The sequence below is a fragment of the Trachemys scripta genome, chromosome 2 (genome assembly GCF_013100865.1).
Source record: "Trachemys scripta elegans isolate TJP31775 chromosome 2, CAS_Tse_1.0, whole genome shotgun sequence".
In the NCBI taxonomy this organism is placed as follows: domain Eukaryota; kingdom Metazoa; phylum Chordata; order Testudines; family Emydidae; genus Trachemys; species Trachemys scripta.
In genome coordinates this window covers 112,736,170-112,763,662 of record NC_048299.1, presented here as the reverse complement: position 1 = coordinate 112,763,662, position 27,493 = coordinate 112,736,170, and the positions used below count along the sequence as shown (strand labels likewise).

At 41.3% G+C, this 27,493-nt stretch overlaps 1 protein-coding gene across 1 annotated transcript in view; it reads right to left on the bottom strand.

Moving 5' to 3' along the window:
• The window catches only part of RECK (reversion inducing cysteine rich protein with kazal motifs), a gene marked incomplete in the record, with an annotated part of 268,496 nt that overhangs the window by 73,064 nt on the left and 167,939 nt on the right, over positions 1 to 27,493 (bottom strand). Inside the window, 2 exon segments of the mRNA XM_034761431.1 lie at positions 10,805 to 10,852; positions 19,981 to 20,066. Coding sequence (XP_034617322.1) covers positions 10,805 to 10,852; positions 19,981 to 20,066 — 134 coding nt within the window.

Below are 27,493 nucleotides of genomic sequence, written 5' to 3'. Positions count from 1 at the left end.
AAAAAAAAAAACACTGTGCTCTCTTTTCAAATTACAGTTAGAGCTAGTCAATATTTTTTAAAAAAATTTCATTAAACATTTTGTAATTTGAAAATTTTGTAATTTGAAATTTAATTCCTGAAAATTTTCATTTTTTTATTAAATTGAAACAAAAAGATTAGCATTTAGAAGTTTAATTGTTCTTTCCTCACTTTTTTCCGCCACTGAAAAAGACAGAGAGGGAAAACCACACTTTTTAAAAAAAAACTTTTTTCCCCACTTGAAAAGGTGGGTGTGGGGCTGAAAAAACTAAACTGATTCTTCCACAACCAGAATTATTTATTTAAAAAAAAAGTCAAAATTTGCCAAAAATCAAAATAGATTGTCAAAAAACACTGTAAAAAAATATCCCTTCCAGACCCCTGCCACAAGCTGCTCCACACACACCCAGCCTTCTGCCCGGCACCTCCATCCCCCCAGGCCTCTGCCCCGACCCCCGTACCCCCCCCCCCCCCCCCCCCCCCCCCGCCCCCCCCCCCGAACACCCCCCCCACAGCTTTCTGCCGTGCACCCCCACATCCCCCATCCCTCTGTCCTGCCGGCTTAGGTGAACAGAACCCCAGGCTGGCAGCGAGCTGAGCAGGCTGGCGTCGTAAGATCAGCATTTTAATTTAATTTTAAATGGAGCTTCTTAAACATTTTGAAAACCTTGTTTACTTTACATACAACAATAGTTTAGTTATATAATATAGTCTTATAGAGAGAGACCTTCTAAAAAACGTTAAAATGTATTACCGGCACACGAAACCTTAAATTAAAGTGAATAAATGAAGACTCAGCACACCACTTCTGAAAGGTTGCCGACCCCTGATCTAACATGTTTCAGACTGGGCATTCAAAAACACTGGCACCCAAAATCACCAGTCATTTTTGAAAATTTAAGCCATTGTATTAGTGCACATCCATTTTAGAAGTATAATTATGTTTTGTAACCATTATCATAATCATCTGAACTGATTACAATAAACGTTTTAATCATATTCACACGTCGGCTTTTTTTCTACAACACAACCATCTGTCAGCTATGTTTTCGCATCTACACCAGATACGCTGCCTGATCATGTTTGTATCAATGTATACTGGGAAAATCTGGGCAGCTATTCAGTACTACCTAAAGGGGAGCGTGCCCAGAAAATATACACAAAGGTAGTAAACTCTGTGATGTCTGGTTGTACAGGGAGCTAGAGGGCAGGATCAACAAACTAGTTACTTACGCACGGTTAGCAGATTCTGTCCATATAATAAAGCAACCGTGTTACAAATGAATTACAGTAAGACAACCATGCGACAAAGTAGGCTGCTGGCAAGGATGCAACATTATTAGCAGCCATAGTTACTAACTGATTATTGACTATGTTGTGTGTGGACACAAACCATGTTTAGTTGCAAACTCATTTAAAAATTGTAGAGAATAGGACCTTTACAACTTTTAGGCCTGGTCCACACAATAACATTTAACCATTTGTACTCAGTTAATGGGATGGTTTGCTCAGACTGTGCCTTCTGATCACACAGAATGTGACCAATTTTTTTTCTGAGTAACCATGACAGCTACCAGCATTTCTCCTCAGCAAGAGACCTACACTGGGATATGGTTATCTTCACAAAATTGGTTCAGCACACCTTTTCCCCCCCCCCCAATTTTGCAAGACGGACGGGACCCCTTAACCGTGTCTGTGTCCTCCTTCCTTTACACTTTCTGGACAGTCGAGCATCTCAGAGTGCATTACCCACATGGTGCAGCTCTCTGCTGCTGAGGATTAGCCGGTTTCCCAGAAGGCACTGATACAGTTAGGCAACATGGTAGGATGCAGCTATACCAACTTGGTTAGGATGGTTTTAGAGAAAACCAGGCTGAGGGTAGAACATGATACCAATCTTCAAATATGTAAAGAGGACAGTGATCGATTGTTCTCAATGTATACCCAGGGTAGGATAAGAGGTAATCAAATTAGTCTGCAGCTAGGGAGATTTAGGTTAAGTAGTAGGAAAAACTGTGTAGCTATAAGGATAATTAAGCACTGGAACAGGTCATCTAGGGAGGTTGTGGAATCAACGTTACTGGAGGTTTTTAATAACAGGTTAGACAAACACCTATCAGAGATGGTCTAGGTAGTCTTAATCCTGTCTCAGTGCTGTGGATTTGACTAGATGACATCTCTTCCAGCCCTAACATTGCTATGATTCTAAAAACTGCTATATAGTCATAAATTGAACTGTGTTATTTGTAAATTAAGCTGACCATGTCTTTAATTGTAGTTTGTCTTAAAAGGGCTATTAACCATGATTTTATAACTAGAGGCAGTCACAAGTAAGTTATCAAATGATAAAAAAGCTGTCATCACAACCATCTTCCTGAATCTACATTTACCATAATTAGTTTGTAACAATGCACTGTGAGAAGAAAGCTGGTAAGAAGGCAAAAGAGAAGGTGAAGGAAAGGACAAAACAGAGATATTGAGGGGGAGAGGAGGAAGGGAAAGAAGAAGACAAAAAAAAGTGAGCAGAAAAAGGAATATGAAGAGCAAAAAATCACCTGTCAGATAGGAAAATGAGGCTAAAAACAATTTTATAGAGAAAGAAAAGCACATATGGTGCTCCATTTTCAAAATACTCATTTTACATTAAATGATCGAAGATTGCAAAATATAAATTTATAACATCATCACAGAAGTCTGATCTCTGTTTTAAAGGAATCTATTCTGGCCATTTCTTCTGTATGTGAAGTTGCAATTCTGAATTCGTAATGCAGTATTTTCCACAAACAATTATGATATCACCAGTATAGCATAATGACTTCCAGGGAGGAATAAGATTTGTCATACATGCCACTTTATACTAGTTAGGCTAATTTAGTAACAAACAATGTCTCAAGTAATAACAGCTAGATAAACAAATAATGGAAAAGGCAAACAGATTATTCTGCAGAGATATTTTTCAGATTTCTCTGTGGTATCAGAAGATCTTTGAAGTTCTTTTGTCCAGTACTGCAGGACCTACTAGTTTTGCTCTTTTTGGAGCCCATCAGCTGCAGGCAATGGCCTAATTAGGGTGTCAAACACACTGTCTACATAAGGATCCTTCAGCATCAGAAGAGAAGCATCTGCATTTGCAGTGCTGAATACAATTTTTTTTTTAATTGTTGAGTAACCTGCATCTTGAATGAAGGAGGACAGCTAATGGAATTACTCTTACAGTGCAAATGGGAAGTGCATGTGGTGTTTGGTGCTTAACAGTCCTGCATTAGACCCCTCACTGACCATCATGGCATCTGTATTATGTTTACCATATGTGGACATAGTTAGCTGGTGAAATGAGCTCTTACTGTGCAAACACCGGTTAGGTCATAACCAGTTTGAAGGTAGAGACTAACCAATTTAAATAATTTCCATTTAGGCATATACCCAACTACAAATACTCTAGAAAACTTGAAATAGGGTTTCATTCTATCAAATTACTAACCAAAGCCTTCTCAATCTCTAAATTAATTGGTAAGTTGTGAGGTTGAAGAAGAAAGCTAGGAGGTAAATGTACTGGGTTTAGTGACTATCTTCACCAAGAATTTCAGATGTGGGTGTAAGACCACTTAAACTTTATGGAGTACAGGAAAAAGAGGATCAGCCACTAAAGCCTAGAGCTTATTCACTTTCCTAGATGATGTAAAGTAACAAAAATATTTTCAGAAATAGATTGTATAGAGAACCCAAACAACCTGATCTTCAATTTTGACAGGATAAAAGGGAGGCTTGTTTCCAACCCCACAGGTTCTTTACACCACCTGTCTTTTAATGGAAGAAAGAATGAAGACAAAGAGCCCTAAAAAGTTAAGTGATGACAACACACAAACTAGTAGATGTGTCTTGATAGTGGCCAAAGCCTGCCAAGGCTTACTATAACTAACCAGGTCACCTTTCATATCAAAATATTAAGATGCAAGGTAGACAGAAGGCTTTAATTGTCTTAAGCTTGCACCAAACATAGTCTCCATTTCAAGGAACAGGTCTCTTCTAGAGCTTTTACAGAAATTTGAATAGTACTTTTTCCACGTCTGGTAATCATTTATTGTTTAAAGTAACCATGCTGCTTTTGGCAGGAGGAGTGGGGTCGGTGGATAGGGTTTTAATTAAGGATCTGATCCTTAATCTGAAATAAGAGCCAAATAAAATAGGCAGAGTGAACTGTGGTTCCATTGACACAGCTAGAAAAGCAGAACATGAAAATTAGTAGCTTATCTCAGAAATATAAGATTTACATATACCATGTGTCTCACCTTCTTGATTACATTATGAAGACGACACAGAGAATGAAAAGCCTGAAGGAAGTGCTCTAATCTAACAGAAAAGTATCTGTCACTGTGTGGATGATTTTCCACTCTTGAATGGGACAGAGAACAGAACGGTCTCTGTGGAAATTATGGTATCACCATTTTCGGGGGGACAGTTTTGGCTACAGATTCCTTCCTTTACTAATCTTCTTGCCATGTCTCAAGTCATCTGCAAATAAATCATGATTCTCCATAAGATGAAAGGCAGCCGGAAAAACGCGTTTTATCCTTCACACTCAGATTCATAGTCACAGTTGGATGCAAGCTCCTTTTCCTCTACCTTGTCCCTTTTTCATATCAGGCAGAGTGGCGAATTGAACCTGGGTCTCCCACATCCCATGGGAGAACCCTAATCACTTGCCTAAGGGTTAGAGTATTCCCATGGGATGTGGAAGACCCAGATTCAATTCCCCACTCTGCCTGATGTGGAGAAGGGATTTAAACAGGGCTGTCTCCCACTTCACAGAAGAGTGCCCCACTCATTGTGCTATGGGATATTCTGGGGAAGGTCTACCTCAATCTCTCCTGTTGAGGCAGTTCCACTTTATTCAAGTATTTAATACAGTCATTGGGCCTGAGACCGAGAGAATAACTCTATAGTCTGGTGGTTAGAAGATTCACCTTCAAGTCCCTGCTTCAATAGCCAGTGAATTAAAACATCATTCACCCACTTCTAGAAACAAAGGATCTCGGAGATAAGCATACTGACCACTTAGCTTCAATACATTTATGTTCAAACTGGTTCCTATGAACATTCAAAAGCCAAGAACAGTCGCATGTTTTAGGGGTATGTCAAACAATTTATGAGCCTTTTCCTCTACTAATGAAAGTTCTAGATTTAGAGGACCCAAAAGCTCTTTGAATTGTTGCTAAACTGAGCATGATACTGAAGCTACGATACTACCATCAGTAAATGTAGAAATTGTTTGGACAGCTTCAGGAAACTCTGAAGGCTCATCATACACCTGCTCTTCGCTACTGTTAATAGCGGTCTTCGACAGTATATGCTAAACACACCAGCTAGAAGTGGTGGCGGCAACTCTTTGCTTGTGAGACAGGAACAAATTCTGTATTTCCCTGCTGAGAGCAAAGGGGATCATATTTCTCTGAGGGCCTTTTTGGGGCACAGGAAAGCAAGGAAGCCATTGGCATACTGGTCACTTTACCCATTTGGCCAAAAGCCACCTGGGCTTAAGGTATAAGCAAAGCCCACAGAGGAATTCATCAAGAAACTTCAGAATGGAAAGAAGACCTGGAACCAACAAAAGAAAAAAGATCTAACATCTCTCTATGATCTTCACTATGGGGATTCTCTGATCAGATTCCATTCCAGATGAAGCAGAAGACAACTCAGAAAAGCTCTCAAATCCAAACCCACTGAAATGGGAGTAACATCCTCCCTATAGAAGAAGAATGAAGTGCAATGATTGGGGAAACCGGATTACCTGGAGTCAGAAGAGATGCATCACTGTCTCTTAAGAGGTGGTAGTGAAGGTTGCTCCTCAAACCAAAGACACAACTGTGCCAATACTGGGGACTAGTCAGAACTAGGAAAGCCAACAGAACAGCAACTGTTTGATCCTCTAGCACAGGATTACGGAGTCACCCTCAGCTGCAGCCTTCAGATCCAATAATATACTGTCCCTGGACTTATTGGATTCGTAGATGGAAGTCCAAGTGAGGTGTCCAAGAGAAATGGTTTGACTGATATCTCTATTTTTAAAACTTCTGACACTGTTCCTAATGCTCCAGTATGCAAAAAGTAAATGTGTGGACCAAGCCCTAGGACACAGAACACCTTGGGTTAAAAGAACCATGAGATCAAGCTGATTTCTTGGGGCACATCAAACTGACCAAGACTTGAATCCAAAAGATGGATTCACTATACACCAGCCAGCCATGCTTTTGCACCACCTCCATGAGAAACAGCCTAAGCCAACACTCCTTTTTACATTTGGCCAAAGGAGCAAAACTGGCAGAAACTAACCATTACACTTCAGTGATTGCACCTTGCTTTAAGCAACAAGGTTGCTGGTCTGTAAAGGGTATTTTTAAATTACAGGAAGGCACACACTTTCTTTCAGGCTTGACCATGTCAGCCCCTTTGAGAAGAGATGGGTTTTCCAGGGTCAGGACCCACAGTCAGTCAATTTATTCATATATTAAGGCTAACAGAATTAGCCATGACTTGAAGTCAGAACCACAAGCAATCAAATTGACAAGCAAATTGGGCTCGTTAGTGTCCTGGTAACTCAGACCCAGTATGGAGCTGAGGAGGATACCAGTACCAAATGGCACCTTGCAATGGTATAAGCTGTTAATAATTCTAATGAACACCGTTTTTTTGCTCAACAATCCTAGATCTAATAAATACACTACTCTGACAAGTAAAACTAGCAGTGAAAACAATAAAATTTGAGCCAATGGTCTGTTGAGAATGATGATATTTACGAAGTCTATGGTGGTGACAGAGGAACTGAGGACATTTGGGGACATAGTGACATATGTGCCCTTACACTGAACATTTAGATACAGAAGGCATGTGCATAGACCCAATGATTGCCACTTTTAGATGATTCCATGCTCACAGTAGGGAGGACATGAACATCTCAAGAGCGAGAGCATGCAGAGGAGATCAGATGAGAACCAAAAGTTTCAGGCTGCATTCTTTACAGGATATTATCAGCAATATTCATTGATCTCTCAGTCATTGACTAGGGCAGGATTCTATTATCCTATGATCTAGAACAAAAAGTACCAGTACAGTAACTTCGAAGCTGCTATTCACTGAGTGTAAAAAGATATGTTTGAGACATGATATTTTTCCCCATACAGAGCACAGCATTTGAAGCACATGCTCTTGCGCTGCTTTTTAAAATATTTTATTTAATGTAGGAAACATGAAAAAGCTACACAAAAGAAATAAAATGTTGCAAAAATTAAAGGAAATAAAAATACCTTTTAACTGTCCCAGGAGCACCAGGAGGAGTGCCCAATATTGTTCTGTTTAAAAAATAATTTTTACAGTGAATGCGAGGAACAGAAACTAAAAACTAAGGAACATTTCCACTTACATTTATCAAAGATGGCTGCTGCTATTGCTACTAGAGTTATATTATTATTGGTAGGTGTCTACAAGAGACAGTGAACTAAATTAAGAGAAACTTCAGCCAAGACTTACGAAACGTGCACTGCATTTAGCGGGGGGGGGAGGAGGACAACAAAATGGAGTTCTTAATGTGTAGGGAAAAGCATAATCTGCAGTGTGTAGGACTGACATTTGTAGAGTATAAAGGAAAGTTACAGTACTGCTCTTTCAACACAAAAAGTGACCTCAAGTAGGCAATTATGCCCTCCCACCCTATTATTTCAGGCATTATATCCTACTTTGTCATATTCTCAACATAGTAAACCTCAACTCTACACACATCTTAATAATAAAAACTCACATGCAGTTCCCCTCCCCTGCCCTCCATCCCTTACTTGTCTTTTACCTACCTTTTTGGAAGGAGATGAACAGGATAGTAGAGAGCTGGAAGAAGTGAAGAAGGAAAAAGAAGAGATATACATAGGTAGAAAGAGGATGAAAGGAAGACAAGAAGCAGCAGCTGAAAAGGAGCAGAGAGAAAGGACAAAAAAAAAAAAAAAAGAGTTGAAAAAACCCCCAATGAAAAAAGTGTACTTCAGCTGCATTTTATAAATATTTGGATAGCATTGTTAAACTTTTAAAAAAGTATTGATATAATGTTACTTGAACACAATAATAAATATTTAGTAGCTAAAGAATAGGTGCTTTACATTTTCAAAGCAGTCAACAAAACTTGTTTATAAACCCACAATTACAAAATCCACAACTGGGATGCAAATATACCAACCAAGACTTACATATGATTCACACACATTTAAAGTGACTCTGATCCAGCAACATTTACTGGGGGAAAAGTGTCTCCAATAAGCTCTGAGAAAATTGTCACTTTGGTGACAAAGTGAATCTATTATGACACCAACTTGTAGAAAATGGCCTCTTTGGCAACCTCGTTTCATGTGCCCCCCTCCTATTTCCTCCCTACACATTATGCTCCATCTTTATGGTCTTACCTCTCTCTTCAAACTTATTGGGCTGGTGGGAGGCTGAAAGGAAACTCAGATGCAGTTGTTCCCTTAGCCCCAAGCCTCTGCTAATTGCTAAAAATATACTAGTGCAGCTCATCTGACTGTATCTAAGAGACATCTTATGAAAGTTCTCGGGCGGATCCATATACACCAGTATTATGTAATAACAAGCTATGAAAATTTGAAAAGAAGGAATTAATTGCATTTCAGGCTCTTTTATTTAAGTTACCTAGCTTTTATATGATTTGTACTTAAGTACATAATGTGTGAGTGTGTGAGAGAGAGAGAGAGAGAGAGAGAGCGAGAGAGAGAACACACACCACAAGAAAGGAAGCTGAGAACAGGAGAGATTAAGTAGAAAGTCAGTGCTAGAAAATTAATTCTAATTTGTCTTTGCATTAAAGAAATACCATCAACATATCACATGTATAAAACAGACTCAGATGTACTGATACATGCCAAGCCTCACACACTCATTATGTGCCATATAGATTCTGTTTCAGATTTCACAATGATTTGACTTTTGACCAGCCACTCTTATCAACTATTCTGTTGCTCTTCCATCTGATTTCATATCCAAAACCAATACGAGGGAAATGCCTCCAAACTATAGGAGACAGTGCACCTACTTTCAGAAGATCAAATAGTTTGTGGAACATCTCACCCTTACCTTTGGCAAAGTTTCCTTGTATTTGGTACAACCAAGGAAGCAATTTTCACAATATAGAAATAAATAAAATAAATAAATACAATCTAACCTATTAGTACCAGTAGGTCTGACTTTAGATATAAATTAATCATTACAGGTTGTCCAACGAAAGATGACAAAAATCAATAATTAATGAAGATCCATCATGCCAGATTCTTCATTCAATCCACAATATATTTACACTAGCCCATTATTTCTACCACCTATTTAACTTAGGCATATTTGCTCTTTTTCCACCCTGTCCAATTGATCTCCCCTTTCAACATTTAAGAACTTGTCCTTTCTCTCCTCTTTATTTATAAGTTGTTCAGTTAGAAGTTGTGCAAATAGTCAAAAAGAATATTTTCTGTCCAACTGAAGAGAGGATAAAATGGAGAAACCATTTTGTACAATTCCAGCCAAAAACAGTGCAAAGAAGAAGGAATGGGCAAAGTAAACATTCTCAGTAACGAGGAGGGTGTTCTGTCACCATTTTGTCATTTTTAAGCCTCTCTTACCTTTTAAATTTCCTCTCCTGTTCTCCATCAACACATATTGGCCAACCTCCAACAGCAATGCAGAAATCCAGAAAAGAAAAGGAAACACACCAGCATAACAGAGGAAAAGGTTGCAGATGTGGAGAGCATAGTATAAAACAGCAGTAGAGGAGAAAAAGATGCTTAAAATAAAGGTTCTTGGTTCAAGAGAATTCAAACTACGATAATTCCAGTAGTAAAGAACTGGAGAAAAAGATTTTTTCTCCTAACATTTCTTTGACAAAAGAAATGAAGCTAAGTTGTGTTTAATTTAATAAGGTCTTCTGCAGACTGGGCAAAGCATTACACATTTATTCCCTAATTAGAAAAGAAACAAAGAAAAGAGAATTGTACAAGATTATGCATTGTGGATTACGAAAGGTTACTATATGAACCTAATTTATGTAGGACTGTATAATTTGGGGGGTGGGGAGGTGGACTTGGATTTTAATTTGGAAACCAGAGTGAAAGGAAAGAAAGAATCCTAGCATGGTCACTTTTCTTCCAAGCAGGAGAGGTAAGTAATAGCTTTCTCAAAATTTCAGGTGTTGAAAGGCGTGAATACTAAAAAATTCTGAAAGTATCATCGTTTCTTACATTAAGGACAGAACTTTTAACATTAAAAAGGCTTTAAGATGATTGCTGATGTCTATAGTAGCATTGCAGTTACTTAAATCACTGAAAAACTTCATATTATATATAAAAACACCTCTAAAAGGTATCTTTTGCTATAATCTCCTTTTTTAAATAAAAGCCTATATTTTGAAGTTAAAATATTTCTTATAAAAGAAATGATCATTTACTCTCAAGAAAAAAAACCTCTATGCAATTAGAATTATAGAATTATTTTAGAACCCCTTCATTTTTGCTAAGAAAAGTGTTTTCTTTTGAGCCATAAAAATTAGTAATGTATTTTTACAAACTTGAGCAATAACTCTGGTGTTTGTAAAAATCAAATCAAATCTATGTTGTATTGGTAAGTAGCAAATAGTACATTTTGGAATAAAAGTGAAGACAAGTTCTTGTAGAACACACATGTTGTATACATTCTACAAAATATAATCAGACAGAACACTTTAATTTTGTAATTTAAAATATGTATACCTCATATTCTTTTCTGCAAACTTTCAAAATGTCATTTTTTGAAGAAGCCTGAAAGATAATTAGATTTCTTTATTAACGTATAGCACAAACTAATCAATAATGAAATCAAGCAGCAAAGAACAAAATATAGTAAAAGTATATACAGACCAACATGCGTGCACTAAAAACAAATTCTTAATACCACTTTCCTCTTTCCCCACCAATCACACCACTACATCCCTTTTTCTACAAAAGACTCTTGATATCACCGATAAACTAATCTCCTGAAGATAGTGCCCTTGTATTTTACTTGTTCTGCAAAGCATCTCACATACCTATTCCTGCTGTATCAGTAACGATAAACATTTCAAGTATCAATCCTGAAATGTCAACAATCTTTGCTTCAGTTGCTTTCCCTAGTAATTTAAAGCAAAGGAACGACTTCTGCACTTGTGATAATGTTCTTTGAAATACAGTACGGAAAGGACTGTGAAATGAGAGTCTATGTTGCAAGATTCAAGAATACACTTATTTTGCTATTAGCCCTTGTGGTTACAGTCTTTGTACTACCACTGGCCTGACCTTTTACTTAAGCAACAGAAAATCCTGTAGGAGTCAACAGAAGCTGTGCTCTCTTGTACCAACGCTGAGCTTGGTCTTATGCCTACTCGTAGAATTTCTTTTTGAATGCTGGCAACAAAATCTCAGCTCTTAAAAACTGAATTTAAAAGCGAGCAGTACTGGAGTCAAAGCCAAATATTTTCTCAAAATACTTGGCAGTTAGATAAAATATGAGCACTACAATTTAAATGCATATTCTGGAAAATGCATCTCTCAAACAAATAAATGGAAAAGTGGTTATGGAAAAAAATATAGATAAGCCAGTATGATGGTGCAGATAAAAGCAATATTGTTCAGTAAACAGAGAAAAAAAAAGCAGTGATCAAAGCAGCAAAACAGCAGCCAGAGCCTCTAAAAATCACAAAGTCTTTGAAAACGAAGCACAAGCCACGATCCCTCTTGAGGTTGTCACTGCTTTCTACTTAGAGAGATGTTTCTTTCACTTCTGAAAACAGAAGGAAACATAACAAAAAAATGTGACTGACCAAAAATAGAATTTCACATAAAATGGTGGTTCTGTGTTTTATTTAAAAATAATTAAAAAAAAAAAAAAAGTGTCTGGGAACAATCATGTCTTTCACAGAAGACGACCAATGACAACGTACTCTGGACTTTGTAGATGTTTATATACATTTTAGTGCCCTTTTTTCTATTAAAAACCTGAAACGCATTCTGTGACGAATTCCACATATTGCTTCTAGGGTTGTCATTGGCACATTTAGATATGGTAACTTCAGATCAAAGGCTCATCAATATCTTGGAAGGGATCCAAAGAAAAGTTCAATAGGTCAGTGGGATGCCGGTATCTTTAGGATTCAAACTATCCATAGCAGGGCTAAGAAACAGCCAATTTGTGCCAATACGCTGTACCTACACCTCTCCAAACCTACTACATTGCTCTCCAGAATCATAGCATTCATTAAAAAAATAAAAGCAAGTAATCAAACACAGATGTCTACCTGAGTGTGAAGTGAGCCTGGAACTATAGCTCTTAGACCTGTGAACTCATTTTATTAAGATAGTAACTAAGCTGCACAACAATAGCTAACTGACATTTAAGCTACTTAATTCTTCACATAAGAAGGAAGGGGGGAAGACATCACAGATCTACACAATTTATTGTGAGCCACTTACGTTGCACCACAAGTTAGTGGCATTTGGGAGAGTCCAACATTTCGTTCCACCCCTGACCCAGTCAAAAAGAAGCCAAGCCCAAACAGCCTAGTAGAGCCAATGGGGAATGCCCCCACCCTGACGTTCCTACCAGTTGAAATGTCTTTCATCATCTTGATTGATCAGTTATTCAGCCATCATATAGATTGCGCCGATCACAACACATCTTTCATTCTTCTCTTATGCTGGCCTTCCTTCTCCAAGCGCTGCAATGTCTTTTCATGATGAAATCTTCCTATCTCTTTGGAGATCAACCGAGAAGTTGTTTCAGTTCCCGTGGATACCACGCAGCAACCACTGCAATCCATCGATTGTCAGTGAGCCTCTCTATATGCCCAGCCCATTGCATTTTACTGTATCTGCTTCCAACAATGACGTCCTGCACTCCACTCTGCTGTCTGATCACTTCATTGGGGACTCTGTTGCGAATTAAAATCCTCAGAATTCTTCTTTCCATCGCCATCTCTGTGACAGACGGTTGTTGCCCCTCTATCTTCATCAGTGCCCATGTTTCACTGCCATACAACGTTGCCGGCAGTACTGTTGAGTTGAAGAGGTTGGCGCATGTTGCCTTGTTGATTTTTCCTTGGAGGACATCCTGGATAGAACTGAATGCGTGCCAACCTTTTTTTCTTTGGGAAAGACTGTGGCGCATGTTAATTTCTTAGCCCAAATACACGTATTGCTCCACTTCTTCTATTTGTTCTCCCCAGACTGTTATTTAGGCTTTTAGCAAGGCATCAAATCAAAATTTCATCTTGGAGCGGTTCATTTTCAGTCTTACTTGGCTGCTTTTTGTGTTGAATTCTTTCAGCATTTTCTGTAGTTTGATAGTATTTTCGGCAATCAACATGATATCGTCCATGAATCTAAGGCGGCTTAACTGCTCTCCATTTATGTTGATTCCACCCTTCCCATTCATCCGCCTTATTAACATTTTGATGCAGGCTGTGAAGAGTTTTGGTGAAACCATGTCTTCTTGTTTCACTTTTTTAACTGGGATGCGAAGGGGAGTGTCAAACAGAGTTATATGTGTAGTGCAGTCAGAATTTGCTTTCTTTAGTAGTTTGTGTTGATGCCCTTCTCTGCAAGAGCTTTCAACACTGCATTGATCTTTACATTGTAGAATGCTTTTTCATAGTGAAAAAGGCAATGCATAAAGGGAATTTGTATTCCCTGGAGCATTCCAATAGCTGGTTTATAGTGAAAATATAATCCATTGTGCTGAAATTCCTTTGAAAACCTGCCTGCTCCTCATCCAGACTCTGGAGAGTCGGTTTGTTGTTATTTTGGTGAACAGCTTGTAGACATGTAAGAGCAGGCCTATTGGATGATAGTTCTTTAGATCGTCATGATCGCCCTTCTTGTACAGCAAAATAGTGTTGGACTCCTTCCAGCTAGACGGCATCTTCTGCATTTCCAAATAATGGCTAAGCCTCTGAGCAAGGGTTTCCCAGAGGTCTTGGCCTCCAGCTCTTATTTCAGTTGTCAGTCCATCTTTTCCTGGGGCTTTTCCTTCCTTCCTTTGATAACCTGTGTGTCTAACTTGTTCAGCTATCTTAGATCTAAGATCAGCCTCCAACCTCCATCCTTTTTCAGTACTAGGAAGTTTTGAGTAGAAACCCCTGCCCCTGTAAGGGCCAGCTCTATTGCTCCAATCCAGAGCACTTCTTGCCTTAGTGGAAGCCCACGAGAAAGTTCCTTGAAGAGTGATGGGGAAAAGGGGTGGAAGCAAGAGAATGACTGTATGGTGTAGCCTGATATTCTGACCTCCCAGACCCATTGGTCTATGGTGATCCACTCCCAAGCCTGGTGGAAATGGACAAGGGGGGGCCTCAAAAGGAGGGAAGCGGGCTAAAGGATACAACTGTAAAATCAGAGGAATGGGAGGATTCCAACCGTCAATCAACCCATTAAAAGTGCTGTTTAGAGGATGCCTAAGTGGTTGCAGAGGGCACATGGGTGGCCCTCTTCCTCTGAAACTGGTGTCCCTTTCTGGGGGGGTTCTGCAGGTCTTTGGTACCCCGAGAACTGAGCAGGGCATGATCTCTGGGCATTCTGTGAGCTACTAAAACACTTCTTGCTCAGAGGTGTATAAATTCCCAAGGAATATAGGGTAGCCCTGGAGTCCTTAAGCTTGTGCAGAGAGTCATTCATGGTCTCGAGAAGAGTTTTGTGGCCAAAGGGAAAGTCTTCTACCATGTTTTGTACCTCTCTTGGAACCCCCTAAAGCTGGAGCCAGGACACCCTGTGCATAACCATCGCCATAGAGATGGACATGGCAGCAGTATCCACGGCATCTAGGAACACTTGGAGAGCAGTTCTGGCCAACAGACTGGAATTGTTCCTTGCAGTCATGTGGCACATGTTTAATAAAGGCTGTGAGCATGTTGTAATTAGTAAAGTTATATTTGGCAACGATCACTTGATAGTTCACAAGCTTGAAATGCAAGGTTGCAGAGGACTAAGCCTTTTGCCCAGAGACGTCCAAACGCTTCTGATCCTTATTATAGGGAGTAGCCCTCCAAAAATGCTGACTACTCCGTTTATTCAGAGCATCCATCCTGAGGGCGTTAGGTGGGGAATGGGAAAACAAAAAAGTCAAAGTCCTTAAAGTGGCACATAATACTTCTTGTCTGTCCTTTTGCACATTGGTGGAATAGCCGCTGGCATCTGCCATACAGTCTTAGCCAGATCCAGGAGAGACTCATTAATAGGTAGCGCCACTCTGAAAGGTGTTGCTGACTGCAAAATATCAAGCAGCCTGTGCTGCTGGTCTTTGACCTCCCCCAGAGGGATGTGCAGAGTGTCCAATATCATTCTATTGAGGTCCTGGAATTGTCTGAAGTAATTGGCAATGGAAGAAGAGAGAGGCCGGAGCACCCCATCCAGCGATGACAATGTCAATGGCACTTTGAGGAGTTGGAGGCTAGGGCAGATGAGGAATTCACCACTGAAAGGTCTCCTCCTGCTTTGGAAGGGTAGAGGAAGTATTTGGATCCCCAGTTTCCCTAAGAGATGGTATTGGTGATTTACTGAATTGTTGCCGATAGGCAGCCCATGGGGCCCAATACGGCCATTGTGAGGGTGGCAGATAGGGTTGGTTCCACCGTGATTGATGTGCCGCAAAGTCCTTCCTGCAGGAGAGCAGATTCTCAAAGGGGTATGTAGGAGAACCCCTAACAGAAATCAAAGAGACCAACTGGGAGTCCTCTTCTTCCTTCCTGACCTCCAAAGGGGGTAGGGGATAGCCAGTGAGAATGGAGGAGAGTCCTGTGCCACAGAGTGGCCTGAGCTGCTACCTGAGCTGGTACCTGACAGCAACAGGGATGCTGGCTCATTCAGCACCGATAGATCACTCAAGTATTGCAACTCCTGTGGTACCAGAAAGGACACCGGTACCGACATTGAAGCCAAGGCCACGGTGATTGGAGCCAACGGTACCAGTAACAACGAGTGTACCACAGGCTCTGCCAGATGCAGATACTTGCTTGATATTAAGGGTATTGCTTGTACAGTCATCCCCCACTGAGCTCCTTGCATCAGTACCGATTACTGGGTTAAGGCCCACAACAGCACCAATGTCTGAGCTGAGTGCTTCAATGCCAATGGCAGAGCTGAACTTGATAGTACCTTGTGTTTCTTCTTACTGGTGGAGGGTACAGGCGCCCTCTCCGTGCAGTGTTTCCTCTACTTGGAGCTTCGGGGCTTCGCAGGCCTGCCAGTACTGGAGAAAGAGTCCTTGGCCTCCACAGTACCCTCTGAGGACTTCAACAGGGACCTGGTCTTTTTTGGAGCTGGCTCCTTAGATATGGAGTCTATGCTCCTCTTTTTGGGATTATTCCCAGAGTGTTCTAAAGTCTTCCCTTTCTTAGGAGAAGCATGCCCCAAGGTTGACAGAACACTGTATCTGTCTGGGGACAAATGTACAAAAGGAGGGAGGAGAGGTCTCCTGACCTGGCTGAGAGGTTGCAGGGAATGTTCCATTGTCACAACCCAATGGCCCCCTCCCTCAGGGGGTCCCCTGGGGAGGCAGATTAGCATTGTATGTTGCTAACGCTGTTGCAAGATTCACAAGGCATTTTGGGAAGGGTTTAAGTTATGAATGCGGAACGAAAGCTTTCTTTACAGGCGCGAAAGGATGGGGGGGTTGGGGGGGGGAAAACGGGTTAACTTGATGTTCCAGCTAAACCCGAAGATAAGGAGCTAACTCCAGCCCAAGGCCATTGCACACACACTGCTACCTGCCAAGAAAGAAGGGGGGGGGGGGGGGAGTCCACCCCACCCCAACTAGCCGTGAGAAAGGAGAGTTGCTGAACAAAATTGCAGGGGCCACGAAAAGGAGTAAGACAACAAGGGAAAAAATAACCATCTCATGGCCCTGAAGCCAGTGTGTTTTGGAGAAGTTGAGGAAGCCACAGAAGGCCAGTTTGAACTGGTACACAGAGCATGGGGAACAAAGGTCCCTGAGGAGACGCCCCCAAGAGACCCTGGGACTTAAAAACCCTCCCGGGAGCTGAGACAAATCAGAGATCAACAGCGGACCCTGGAAGACCCATGCACAGGACAAGAACTCCCGTCCACCCTTCCCCCTCTTCTTCTTACGTTACGCCCAGGCTTGGTCAGCCTCGGGTAGTGCGGGTGAGAGTATGAAAGTGGGTTAGGGCTTGGGGCACTAACACTTTCTTCCTTCCTCTGAGTGACGTGGGGAAACCCCCAGCACTCTCTGCTGTTATTTTATCAATAAAGCTTTAAAACTCAGTTACTTGGTGTGCTCCGTCATCTCCTCCTCTAATGGTCCTGCAGCCTCAGCCTGATCACCTGACGCCTCAGGCAGATGGGTAACAAAAATCTGTCACACCATCGCCAATAGCATGAGCTTTATATCCCTGTTCTTCCTAGCCCTGGACTTAAGGGCTAAACAAAAGGAGCACTTCTGGGAGATATGGGACTCCCCAGGCAACAGACACACTTCAAGTGTCTGTCGCTCACCAGTATAGCCTCCCGACAGGAGAGGGAATATTTGAAGTCTGGCAAATCAGGCATATCCCACCAAGAGAAGACAAGTCTCCCAGGGGGAAAAAAAAAGTCCTTGCACCTAAAACTAATTAACTGTACAAACACTAACAATTCCTCTAAACTAACTTTAACACAAAAAAAGTGAAGAGGAAGGCAGAGTACGCTCTAGATTGGATCATGCTAGTTTCCCCGGGCCGACGCAGTAGAGAAGGCACGGAGGCAGTTTGCCCATACACCCTATATAGACTTGGTGTCTGCCACAAGGAGGTATAGGGCACATGCGTGGGCCTAATGAGCACTCCTAGCTAGAAAACTCCTATGAAGCGTTTCAGAGGTGCATGCATACCTGAAGTGAAATGCCCATAGGGACAGTACTTGAAAAAGAAAATTGGATATTTTGGGTAGAAAATGGTTAAATCAATCAATTACTCTTTCTGTACAGTTAATTTACTTAAAGGAGGCAGAAATAAATTACCTCAGTTGAAATTTTGTTATGGCACCAGTTTAATACAATTTTTTTTTTAAAAGTGTAATTGGATCTTCCATGACTACACCTAGTCAGGGAGTTAGTTCTGAGACACACCCAAAAGAGGATTTATAGACCTTTCTAAGCACCATTCAGGATAATATAGTTTGTTACTGACTCAAATTAGAGTCTCTTTACTGAGTTACCAAAACCCCAGCAACCATAAAGGGGGTTTATCTAAGGAAAAAAAGTGTCAGGGTAGGAGTGAGATCAGACCGGAAATAGAAAGGACAGTTAATCAGGAGCATTGGACCACCTATAATTCATTGACTGCCATTTCTATATGACAATGGACCTCAAAAGATCATTTATCCTAAAGCCCGAATCTGTGCTTGCTTTGAACTACATCTGAACAAGAGTTATGTAGACCCTGGTTTTATACTCCGTAATATGTTAATGAGTTCTTACAACGCATTCTTACTCTTTTCAGTCCCTAGAATAGACACATACCATATTTACTGTTTTGAAGCATTACATAAGCTGGTTTTGTTCTCCAATATGTCAAATACTTGTATAGTTATGGTCTTGCTCAAAGTTCACAAGATAGAAGAATTGTCTCAAACTGACTGCACATTTGACTTTTGACCAGAAGTCTCAAATGTGGACTGTCAATTCATCCAAGGCTACTGTGGATGAACTTAAGCAGAAGCACAAAGATTTGGGAGGCTTGGTGACCTCAAGTAAAATGCTGCATTCCTTTGTCATACAGAGTTTCCAGCAGTCACACAGACTTTTGCTGTTTAAGCTGCTTTCAGCTTCCCATAGAAATAGCACATTATTTAGGGAGGATGTGGGGAAAGTGACCTGGAGCTTCCAGAACTATAATATAAACATGATATTAATTAAGCATCATAAGCAGAGAAGGCTCTCTCAGTATCATAAAGAACTTGTTTATACTATAATCATCTGTGCTTCACTCAGTTATGCTGAATCGCTTTAAGAACAAATTATACCATGCATCCACACTAGTTATGGCTTTACCCATCTAAGTTTTGCTCTGCAACCACATTTGCACCATTTTAAGCCAATTTAGCTCTGGTGGCTTGAGGGTTCCTGAAGGGCATCAGAACAAAAGATATAAGCTACAATTTACCATTACCTTAGCTGGTAAACCTCCTGTGTGTTCACTACCAGACTCCATTCTCTGCCCCCACAACCATGACCCCTAGTCATGCCTCACTACCCATACTCCTGCAAGGTAACTACCTCTCTGGAAATGCTCTCCCCAGGGTCTGCTAATAGTCCCCATTCCACCTCTGAAAGTCCTCAGCCACAAATCCAGTACAACTCTTCCAACACAATTAAAAGGAAAACATACTTAGAAAGATACAAGATCATATAAATGTTTTCTTTCCTAATTTATTTTACTAATATTTAGGGGTTTTTTTATACAATATTTTTATAAAATATAAAATAAAACATTTTATTAATATTTTCTTCCTGCATTCCCTTTTTCCTCCAAAGGTCACCCTATTGTTATCCTGAACACTTTTAGATTGAAGAGCTATAAATCTAAATTTTGGCCTGTTAATTTCCGAGAACTAAAACTGGTTTAGGTCCTCCCCCTCCCCAAAAAATACTGCAAAAGATTTGATGAGGTTCAATTTAGACTAAAAAAAAAAGGCAGAGCTTCAGTTAACCAAGTACACGATGGGATGCATCATAGGTGTACACAGAAAATGATATCTTGACCTATTTCATAGTTCTAAAAGTAATTGCAGAATATTTCCCCCAAAATTAAATAAAGTGTAAAGGTGTAGATATAATAAATGAATTTAACTTGCCATATTACTGTTCACAAACTGCAGTGTTCTGTTATGTTTAATACTGATCATGGAAGAAAATTAGAAAACCTCACCTGTTTACATGCTTGTCGACATTCCACAACAATAGCTAGTTCACAGCAACCTAAGCCAACCCAACCATCAGACTTTTTCAAAACACCTTTAAAATAAAATGACAGCAAATATTATAGTAATACAGGTGGCTACAACAAAAATATGTAACTAACTCTATGACTAAGCCAAAGTAGCTAAGAGGGAAAATAACTAAAAAATAAACATTCCTCTTTTCTTTTAATGCCATGTCTCCTACATGTTATGGAAATCAGATGTGTGCAGTTTACTGTAGACTTTATTTAATAGTATATTTTCAATCAATTATTTAAATTAAAAGGAATGTAACCTATTAAATTTCTCTTGCCTTTGTTAAACCTTCAGTCCCTTCCTGGCTTCACTCCTCTCTTTCTCCTTTTCTGCAATAGATTTTGCTGAATCTTTTCCTGAATTATGTTCAATAACAGTCTCATTTTTCTTTTGCCCCACCACAGACCCCTTATATAACTGCTTTTCCCACACCATATTCTCTATATTTCTCCCCAACCCCATTTTTTCCTGTTTCTTTCTTCTCTCACTTTTCCCCACAAAATACCTTAATACAACAGTGCTCTTTTCTAATTTACACAATTTATCTCTTCCCGTCTCTCTGCATGCAGTTTATCATTCAAGGTTTTGTCCAACAAAGATAAACACCATAACAAAGGACTGCCTCAGCTGCAGCAGCTTTGTGGGTGGAGGGGAGATGGTGGACCTGTAGCAGTACAGATCATATGAGCCCCGGATCCTGATGCAGGGTCCTAAAAATCTGCTACTATTAATTTCTTAGGAAAAAAATTAAAACAAGTTTCAGGATATTCATGCATTATAGCCTTCCTCTAGGAAACAAGCTGCTAGTAGAGGTAGAACAGAAAACTACAGACTAATAAAAAGCCCCAATATGCACATATATAACTTTTTAAATATTCCTTGGAAACCTTCTTCCACTCCTATGTTCTTGGCTGCCATTTCAATTTACAACAGAGTTAAAAATGGCTGGAGGTCCACAAACTATGACAGAAAAGGCAGTTTGGCATTTTGGGGAGAGATTAACAGTTTTTAAAAAGTGTTGCTTTTCCCTCTCCATTCCCTCAGCTGCCTTTTCATTTTCTCTCTCTCTTAGTTCCCTCACTCGCCCTTTCACACAACATGTATAGCAGGGGTCAGCAACCTGCAGCACACGAGCTGATTTTCAGTGGCACTCACACTGCCCAGGTCCTGTCCACCGGCCGCGGGGCTCTGCTGCCAGCCTGGGGTTCCATTCGCCGGCCCCCTGCCAGCTGGGGTCCCGGCCACCGGTCCCAGAAGCTCCACTGCCGGCCTGGCGTACCACCGCCAGCCCCCTGCCAGCCTGGCATACCAGCCGCCGGTCCCGGGGGGTCCGCTGCCCGCCTGGGGTACCAGCCGTCTGCCCCCTGCCAGCCGAGGTCCCGGCCGTCGGCCCCACTCAGTCCACTGCTGGCCCCGGGTCCCGGCCACCAGTCCAGGTGGCTCCGCTGCTGGCCTGGGGTCCCAGCTGCCAGCCCAGGGCTCTGCTCCTGGCCTCGGCCTGGCATTCTGCAGCCGTCCCCAGCTGTGGCCCACTGGCCCCAGCCTGGGACAGTGAGAGTGCAGACAGGGGCAAGAGGGGACGCAGCTCAGCATCTCCACCTTAAAAATTGTTCCAGCACCACTGGGGTATTTTTAAGTCCCGATTTGCTGCTTACATCACAATCACGCCACTAGGAACAGCACACTGTGTTTGATGTTGTGCATGCCGTCTGTCGCGATTTCTTTTTTCCCACTGTGAGTTGAGAGATACATTTGACAAAAATGTCAGCTCCTAAGAAAGCAAAGTTAGATGTCCGTTCATTTCAGCCTTCTTGGACAGACACATTTGGATTTATTCAAAAGAAGGACCGTGCTGTTTGTGCTTTCTGTTGTGAAAGTTTGTCACACATCAAGTGTTCGACGACATTTTCAAACGAAGCATGAGAAAACCTTTCTTGACGAAGCAGACAAGACAGAATCGATCAAAAAGGCAGTAGCAGGATATGAGAAGCAAAGCAGTGTTTTTAAATGCTTAAGTAAAAAATCAAGCTACAGAAGGACATTACAAGATTGCACAGTGCGTTGCAAAAAATTGAAAGCTGTTTACAGGTGGGGAATATATAAAAAGTTTTTCTCAGCAGGTCGGAGGTTTTGTTCAATGATTTGCCAAATAAAAATGCAATCATATCTAGAATAAAAGAACTGCCTGTCTCTGCCAAAACAGTTGAGAGACACGTAAGCAAAATGGCAGAAAACATTAACAAAAAGCAGACAACTGAATTAAAAGGAACAGCAGTGTTTAGCGTTGCAGTTGATGACAGCGTGGATATAAACGATGTTCCACGTTTGGCAGTTGTTGCAAGATATGTTGCTTCCAATGAAATCCAAGAGGAACTTTGTTGCCTAAAACCCCTGCATGGCACAACAAAGGGGGAAGATATAGTGGAAAGTTTTGTAAACCATTTTGAAGAACGAGGAGTTGACATCAGAAAAATATTGTGCGTGACAACTGATGGTGCTCTTGCCATGGTCGGAAAACAGAAGGGAACTGTAAAGTTACTTGAAGATCAAATTGGCTGCCCGACAGTCAAATTTCACTGTATCATCCATCAAGAAAACCTGTGTGCTAAAATTTCTAATTCAGAGCTTAATCATGTGGTGAATACAGTGGTACAAATTGTGAATTTCCTTGTTGCTCGATCTACTTTGACTCAAAGACAGTTTCAAGCACTGCTAGAAGAGATGGACAATGCTTATAACGACATTTCACTTCACAGCAACATTTGGTGGCTAAGTCATGGCAAGGTTTCGGTGCGATTTGTAAACTGTTTTGATGCAATCAAGGCTTTTTTATCAGAAAAAGGACAAAACTACCCCGAACTGGATGACGACAAATGGCTGCATAAGCTCATGTTTCTAACTGACATCACCGCTCACCTAAACGAACTCAACCTCTGTCTCCAGAGTGCAGGGCAAATGGTTCTGGATCTTTATGAAGTCCGGAAGCTATTTGTTGTAAAACTAGCAGTTTTTTCCTCGGGGTATTCAAACTTTGACTTTCCGCTACTTCCAACACATAAAAGAGCTATTGACACATTACACTGTCAGTATCAATGAGATTGGAATGTACATGTAAGAACTGAAATCAGAATTTTCTGACAGATTTCAAGATTTCCAGAGATTTGGCCCAATGCTGTCTTTTCTAATTAAACCTGAAAAGTTCAATGAAAGCAACTTGGATTTGTCTGTATTTCAGTGGATAGGAGTTGAAGATTTCAAAATACAGCTCATTCAGTTAAATAGCTCAGAATTGTGGGAAAAGTTTGGAGATCTGCGGAGTGCACTTGACACTCCCGAGAGAGATCATGTGGCCTCTCTTCTGACCTGCTGGACGTCCCTGTCAGTGAAATTTAACTGCTTGAATAAAATTGCATTTGCAATGCTTTCAGCATTTGGATCCACATACCTGTGTGTACAGGTATTTTCACACATGAAATCTGTCCTCTGTCCCTTTCTGAGCCAGTTAACAACTGATCACTCAGAAGCCTGTGTGCAGCTTAAAGTATCCAAATACGGGCCAGACATTGGAAAATTCAGCAAGGAAAAGCATCACATTAAACAGATAAGATCTGCATTTTAATTTAATTTTAAATGAAGCTTCTTAAACGTTTTAAAAACCTTATTTGCTTTACATACAACAATAGTTTAGTTATATAATAATGACAGAGAGAGAGAGAGAGAGAGAGAACGACCGACCTTCTGGGCATGCGAAACCTTAAATTACAGTGAATAAATGAAGACTTGGCCACCACTTCTGAAAGGCTGCCAACTACTGATGTGTAGGGATGTTGATTGCTTTGTTTAAGATCCATCTGCATGGAAGCCCCCGCCACACTCAAATAGTCTGTACTGAATGTCTAGAGCTATTAAAAAGACACATTTCACCAATATATACCAATTATTTTATCAAGGAAATATGACATACATTGTGTGACATAATTCAAAATTGTAAGAGTAAATAAAATGGATTCTTACTTAGACAACCAGTTCATAGGAAAGTCACATGGGGTAAACACCCATCCACAGTTAATCACAGAGTTGGCTGCCTGCTACATGCTATTTTAGTATTTAATAATTATATAGCAGTTGTTTCTGTGGCTCTTTTGTATGAACAATCTTCAGGAATGTGGAGCTATGGAAACAGTCATCTTAAGAATAAATCCATGATACTGACAGTTTCACTGAAAACTTCATTAAAAAATATCAATTGAAAAAAGTGAGATAGAGAAAAGAAATCTGTAAGATTTAAACAGTAAGACAAAATGCATGGCTACTGATTAAGGCTCCATGTTTGTCACAGAGGTCATGGATTCTGTGACTTTCTGTGATCTCCATGACTTCTGCAGCAGCCAGTGTGCCTGGTCCGGGGCCTGTCTGAGCAGCTCAGGCAGCCCCCAAACCAGGTGCACTGGCCACTGCTGGGGCAGTTTCAGCCCCACCACCTCCCAGCAGCAGGACTTTGGGTGTGTGTGTGGGAGGGGTCTCAGGGCTGGGGTGCAGGGCACTGCAGTTCCCAGCCAATGGGGGCTGCAGAATTGGGGCTTGGGGTGGAGCGGAAGCAGCACATAGAGCTAGGAGCGGGAGGTCACCACTTCCCAGGAGCCAGGTAGGGAGCTGCCCCCAGCCCTGCCACCCCTCCCGCTCCCCCCCGCACCCATAGCATCTCCCGGGCCACATCCCCCCGTTTCCTCCACCCCCGAGCACCCGTGATGCCCCCTCAGGCCGCCCCTCCTTCCAAGTACCCGCAGCACCCCTTGGGCCACCCCCCAAGCACCCATGGTGTTCCCCGGGCCGCCCCGCCCAAGTTTTAGTCAGGGGTATATAGTAAAAGTCATGGCCATGGGCCATGAATTTTTGTTTACTGCCTGTAACCTGTCCATGACTTTTACTAAAAATACTCGTGACTAAAATGTAGCCTTTCTACTGATCAATCAGAACAAAACTTCCAGGGGACTGAAATCTCTGTTGCAATGAACTGGCTATGCCACACAGACAACACTAAGACCAATCCACTTTTACAAGGGGTATACTACTGGCATGAAAAACTGAGTAATTAGGCAGCTATATTTTGCAGTAGAAGGAGTTTGAGTGTTTCAGGTGTAGTTCCACATAGACCACATTACTGTAAAACAATGAAGTAATCCTATACAGGAACTCCTCACTTAACGTTGTTATGTTCCTGAAAAATGCGACTTTAATTAATGGAGATCTCTTATCTCCTAGAACTGGAAGGGACCTTGAAAGGTCATCGAGTCCAGCCCCTTGCCTTCACTAGCAGGACCAAGTACTGATTTTGCCCCAGCTCCCTAAGTGGCCCCCTCAAGGATTGAACTCACAACCCTGGGTTTAGCAGGCCAATGCTCAAACCACTGAGCTATCCCTCCCCCCGTGAAACGATGTTAAGCGAATCCAATTTCCCCATCAGAATTAATGTAAATGGGGGGTTATAGGTTCCAGGGAAATTTTTTTCACCAAAGACTAACTATATATTTTACATACATACACACACACACACACACACACACACACACACACAGTCAGAATAGAAGTTTTAAACCATTTAATACTGGTACACAGTGATGATGATTGTGAAGCTTGGTGGAGGAGTTAGAGGGTGGGATATTTTCCAGGGAATACCTCACTGCTAAATGAACTAGCAATTGACTGAGCCCTCAAGGGTTAACTCTCACACTCTAGGAGGCAGCAGGAAAGGAGGGAGGGCAGACAGAGAGAGACACCCTGTGTGTGAGAGAAAAAAAATGTGCATTTCCCCTTTAAGTAGCTGACCCCAGGCTTAAGTACACTGCCCTGTTAATTAAATCAGCTTGCTGAGACCTCCTGAGACAGTAGCTACTGCCTAGAAGCTCCCTCCGTAGTGTGTCTTCCGCCCCTCCCCCCATGGAAGATGGGGTAAGCAGGGTGCAGGGGGAGACACCCTGACATTAGCCCTCCTCTTCCCCCCTCCTCCCATACAGGAAGCAGGAATCTCTGGGAGCAGCTCCAAGGCAGAGGGCAGGAGCAGCACATGGCAATGGGGGGAGGGACACAGCTGAACTGCAGGCAGCTGCTGCACAGGGAACTTAGGGGAGTGGGGAACTGATAGGGGGCTGCTGGTCCACCCTGGTTCCAACCACCCACCAACTAGCTGCAACAGGCTGCTCTTCCTGCAAGCAGTCGACAAAACAGGCGGCTGCCAAACGACCTTAAGGAACATGCTCGTTTAAAGTTGTGAAATGCTTCCTTCTAATTGATCAGCAACTTAACATCAAAACAACGTTAACCAGGACGACTAAGTGAGGAGTTACTGTATTAAAGTTCAAGGTAGAACACACAAAGCAGCTATAGATACATGCCAAGTTAAAGATGCCACAAGAACCTGGCTATGGTGTAAGTTTTATTGCGTGTGGTCCTCTCTCAGGGGTATCTCAAAACCATCAGGTGATCTTGTGTATAACAAGATCTGCTGCCACATCTAAAGTTTTGTTGAGTTATGCTTACAATGGCACAAAAACTGATTTTGTGACTAAGGCAATCTGAACATACATTAATGGAGTTGTAACTTCTGTTCACAGCAGTCTGGAGCATGTACTTCTAATATTTTTTGTGAGGTGCTCAAATAGTAGCGATTAGTGTAGTATAAAAGAACACTCATTACAGAAATGGTTCCTAAACTATGGTCTCTGGACCAGTGGTCCACAGATAGCTGACTAGTTAAATGGTGTGGGCTCTCTTTCTAGCTGCTATAGAATGTTAAAAGGCAGTTAAAAAGCAGAGTGGATTGATTTAAGTCAAAGCAATTTAAATAACTGATTTTAATCATGATTTAAATGTGCAAATAGCAAACCTTGATTTAAATACCTGATTTTAATCTCGTTTTGCATTTGTATTTTTTAGTTACCTTCCTAAAGGCCAAAGGACCATTTTTATCAGTTGGAGGAATTACTGTATTATGATTACACATACAATGAAACTAGTTCAGACAATCCATCTGGACAAGCGATAGCGATTAAAAAGGCTACTCCGATAGATAAAACATTGATAATGAAGATAGGGATTCAAGTGGCAATGAAGTAACTGTTACTTGAAGTAACAGATCCAGGATTTTATCTCAAGGGGCTTCCCTAGGGATTTCATGAAAGTTGATCATGTAGAATGCTCTCAGGAACATTGAGCATATAGATGAGAGTCAATGGGACTTAAGTGCTTTTGAAAATATATATACAGAGTTTGAGTAACAGCCAGCTCCTATACAATCAGAGGAGCTAGCGAACAGGAGCAGCAAGCAGAGGAGTTTAGAGAGGGTGTGTGAGAGGGAGATAGGCCAATCACCTCCCCAAAAAAACCAAAGAAGAGTAAAAATAATGCAGGCAGCATTCTGGGGGCCATCCAGTTTATTGCACTGAAGGT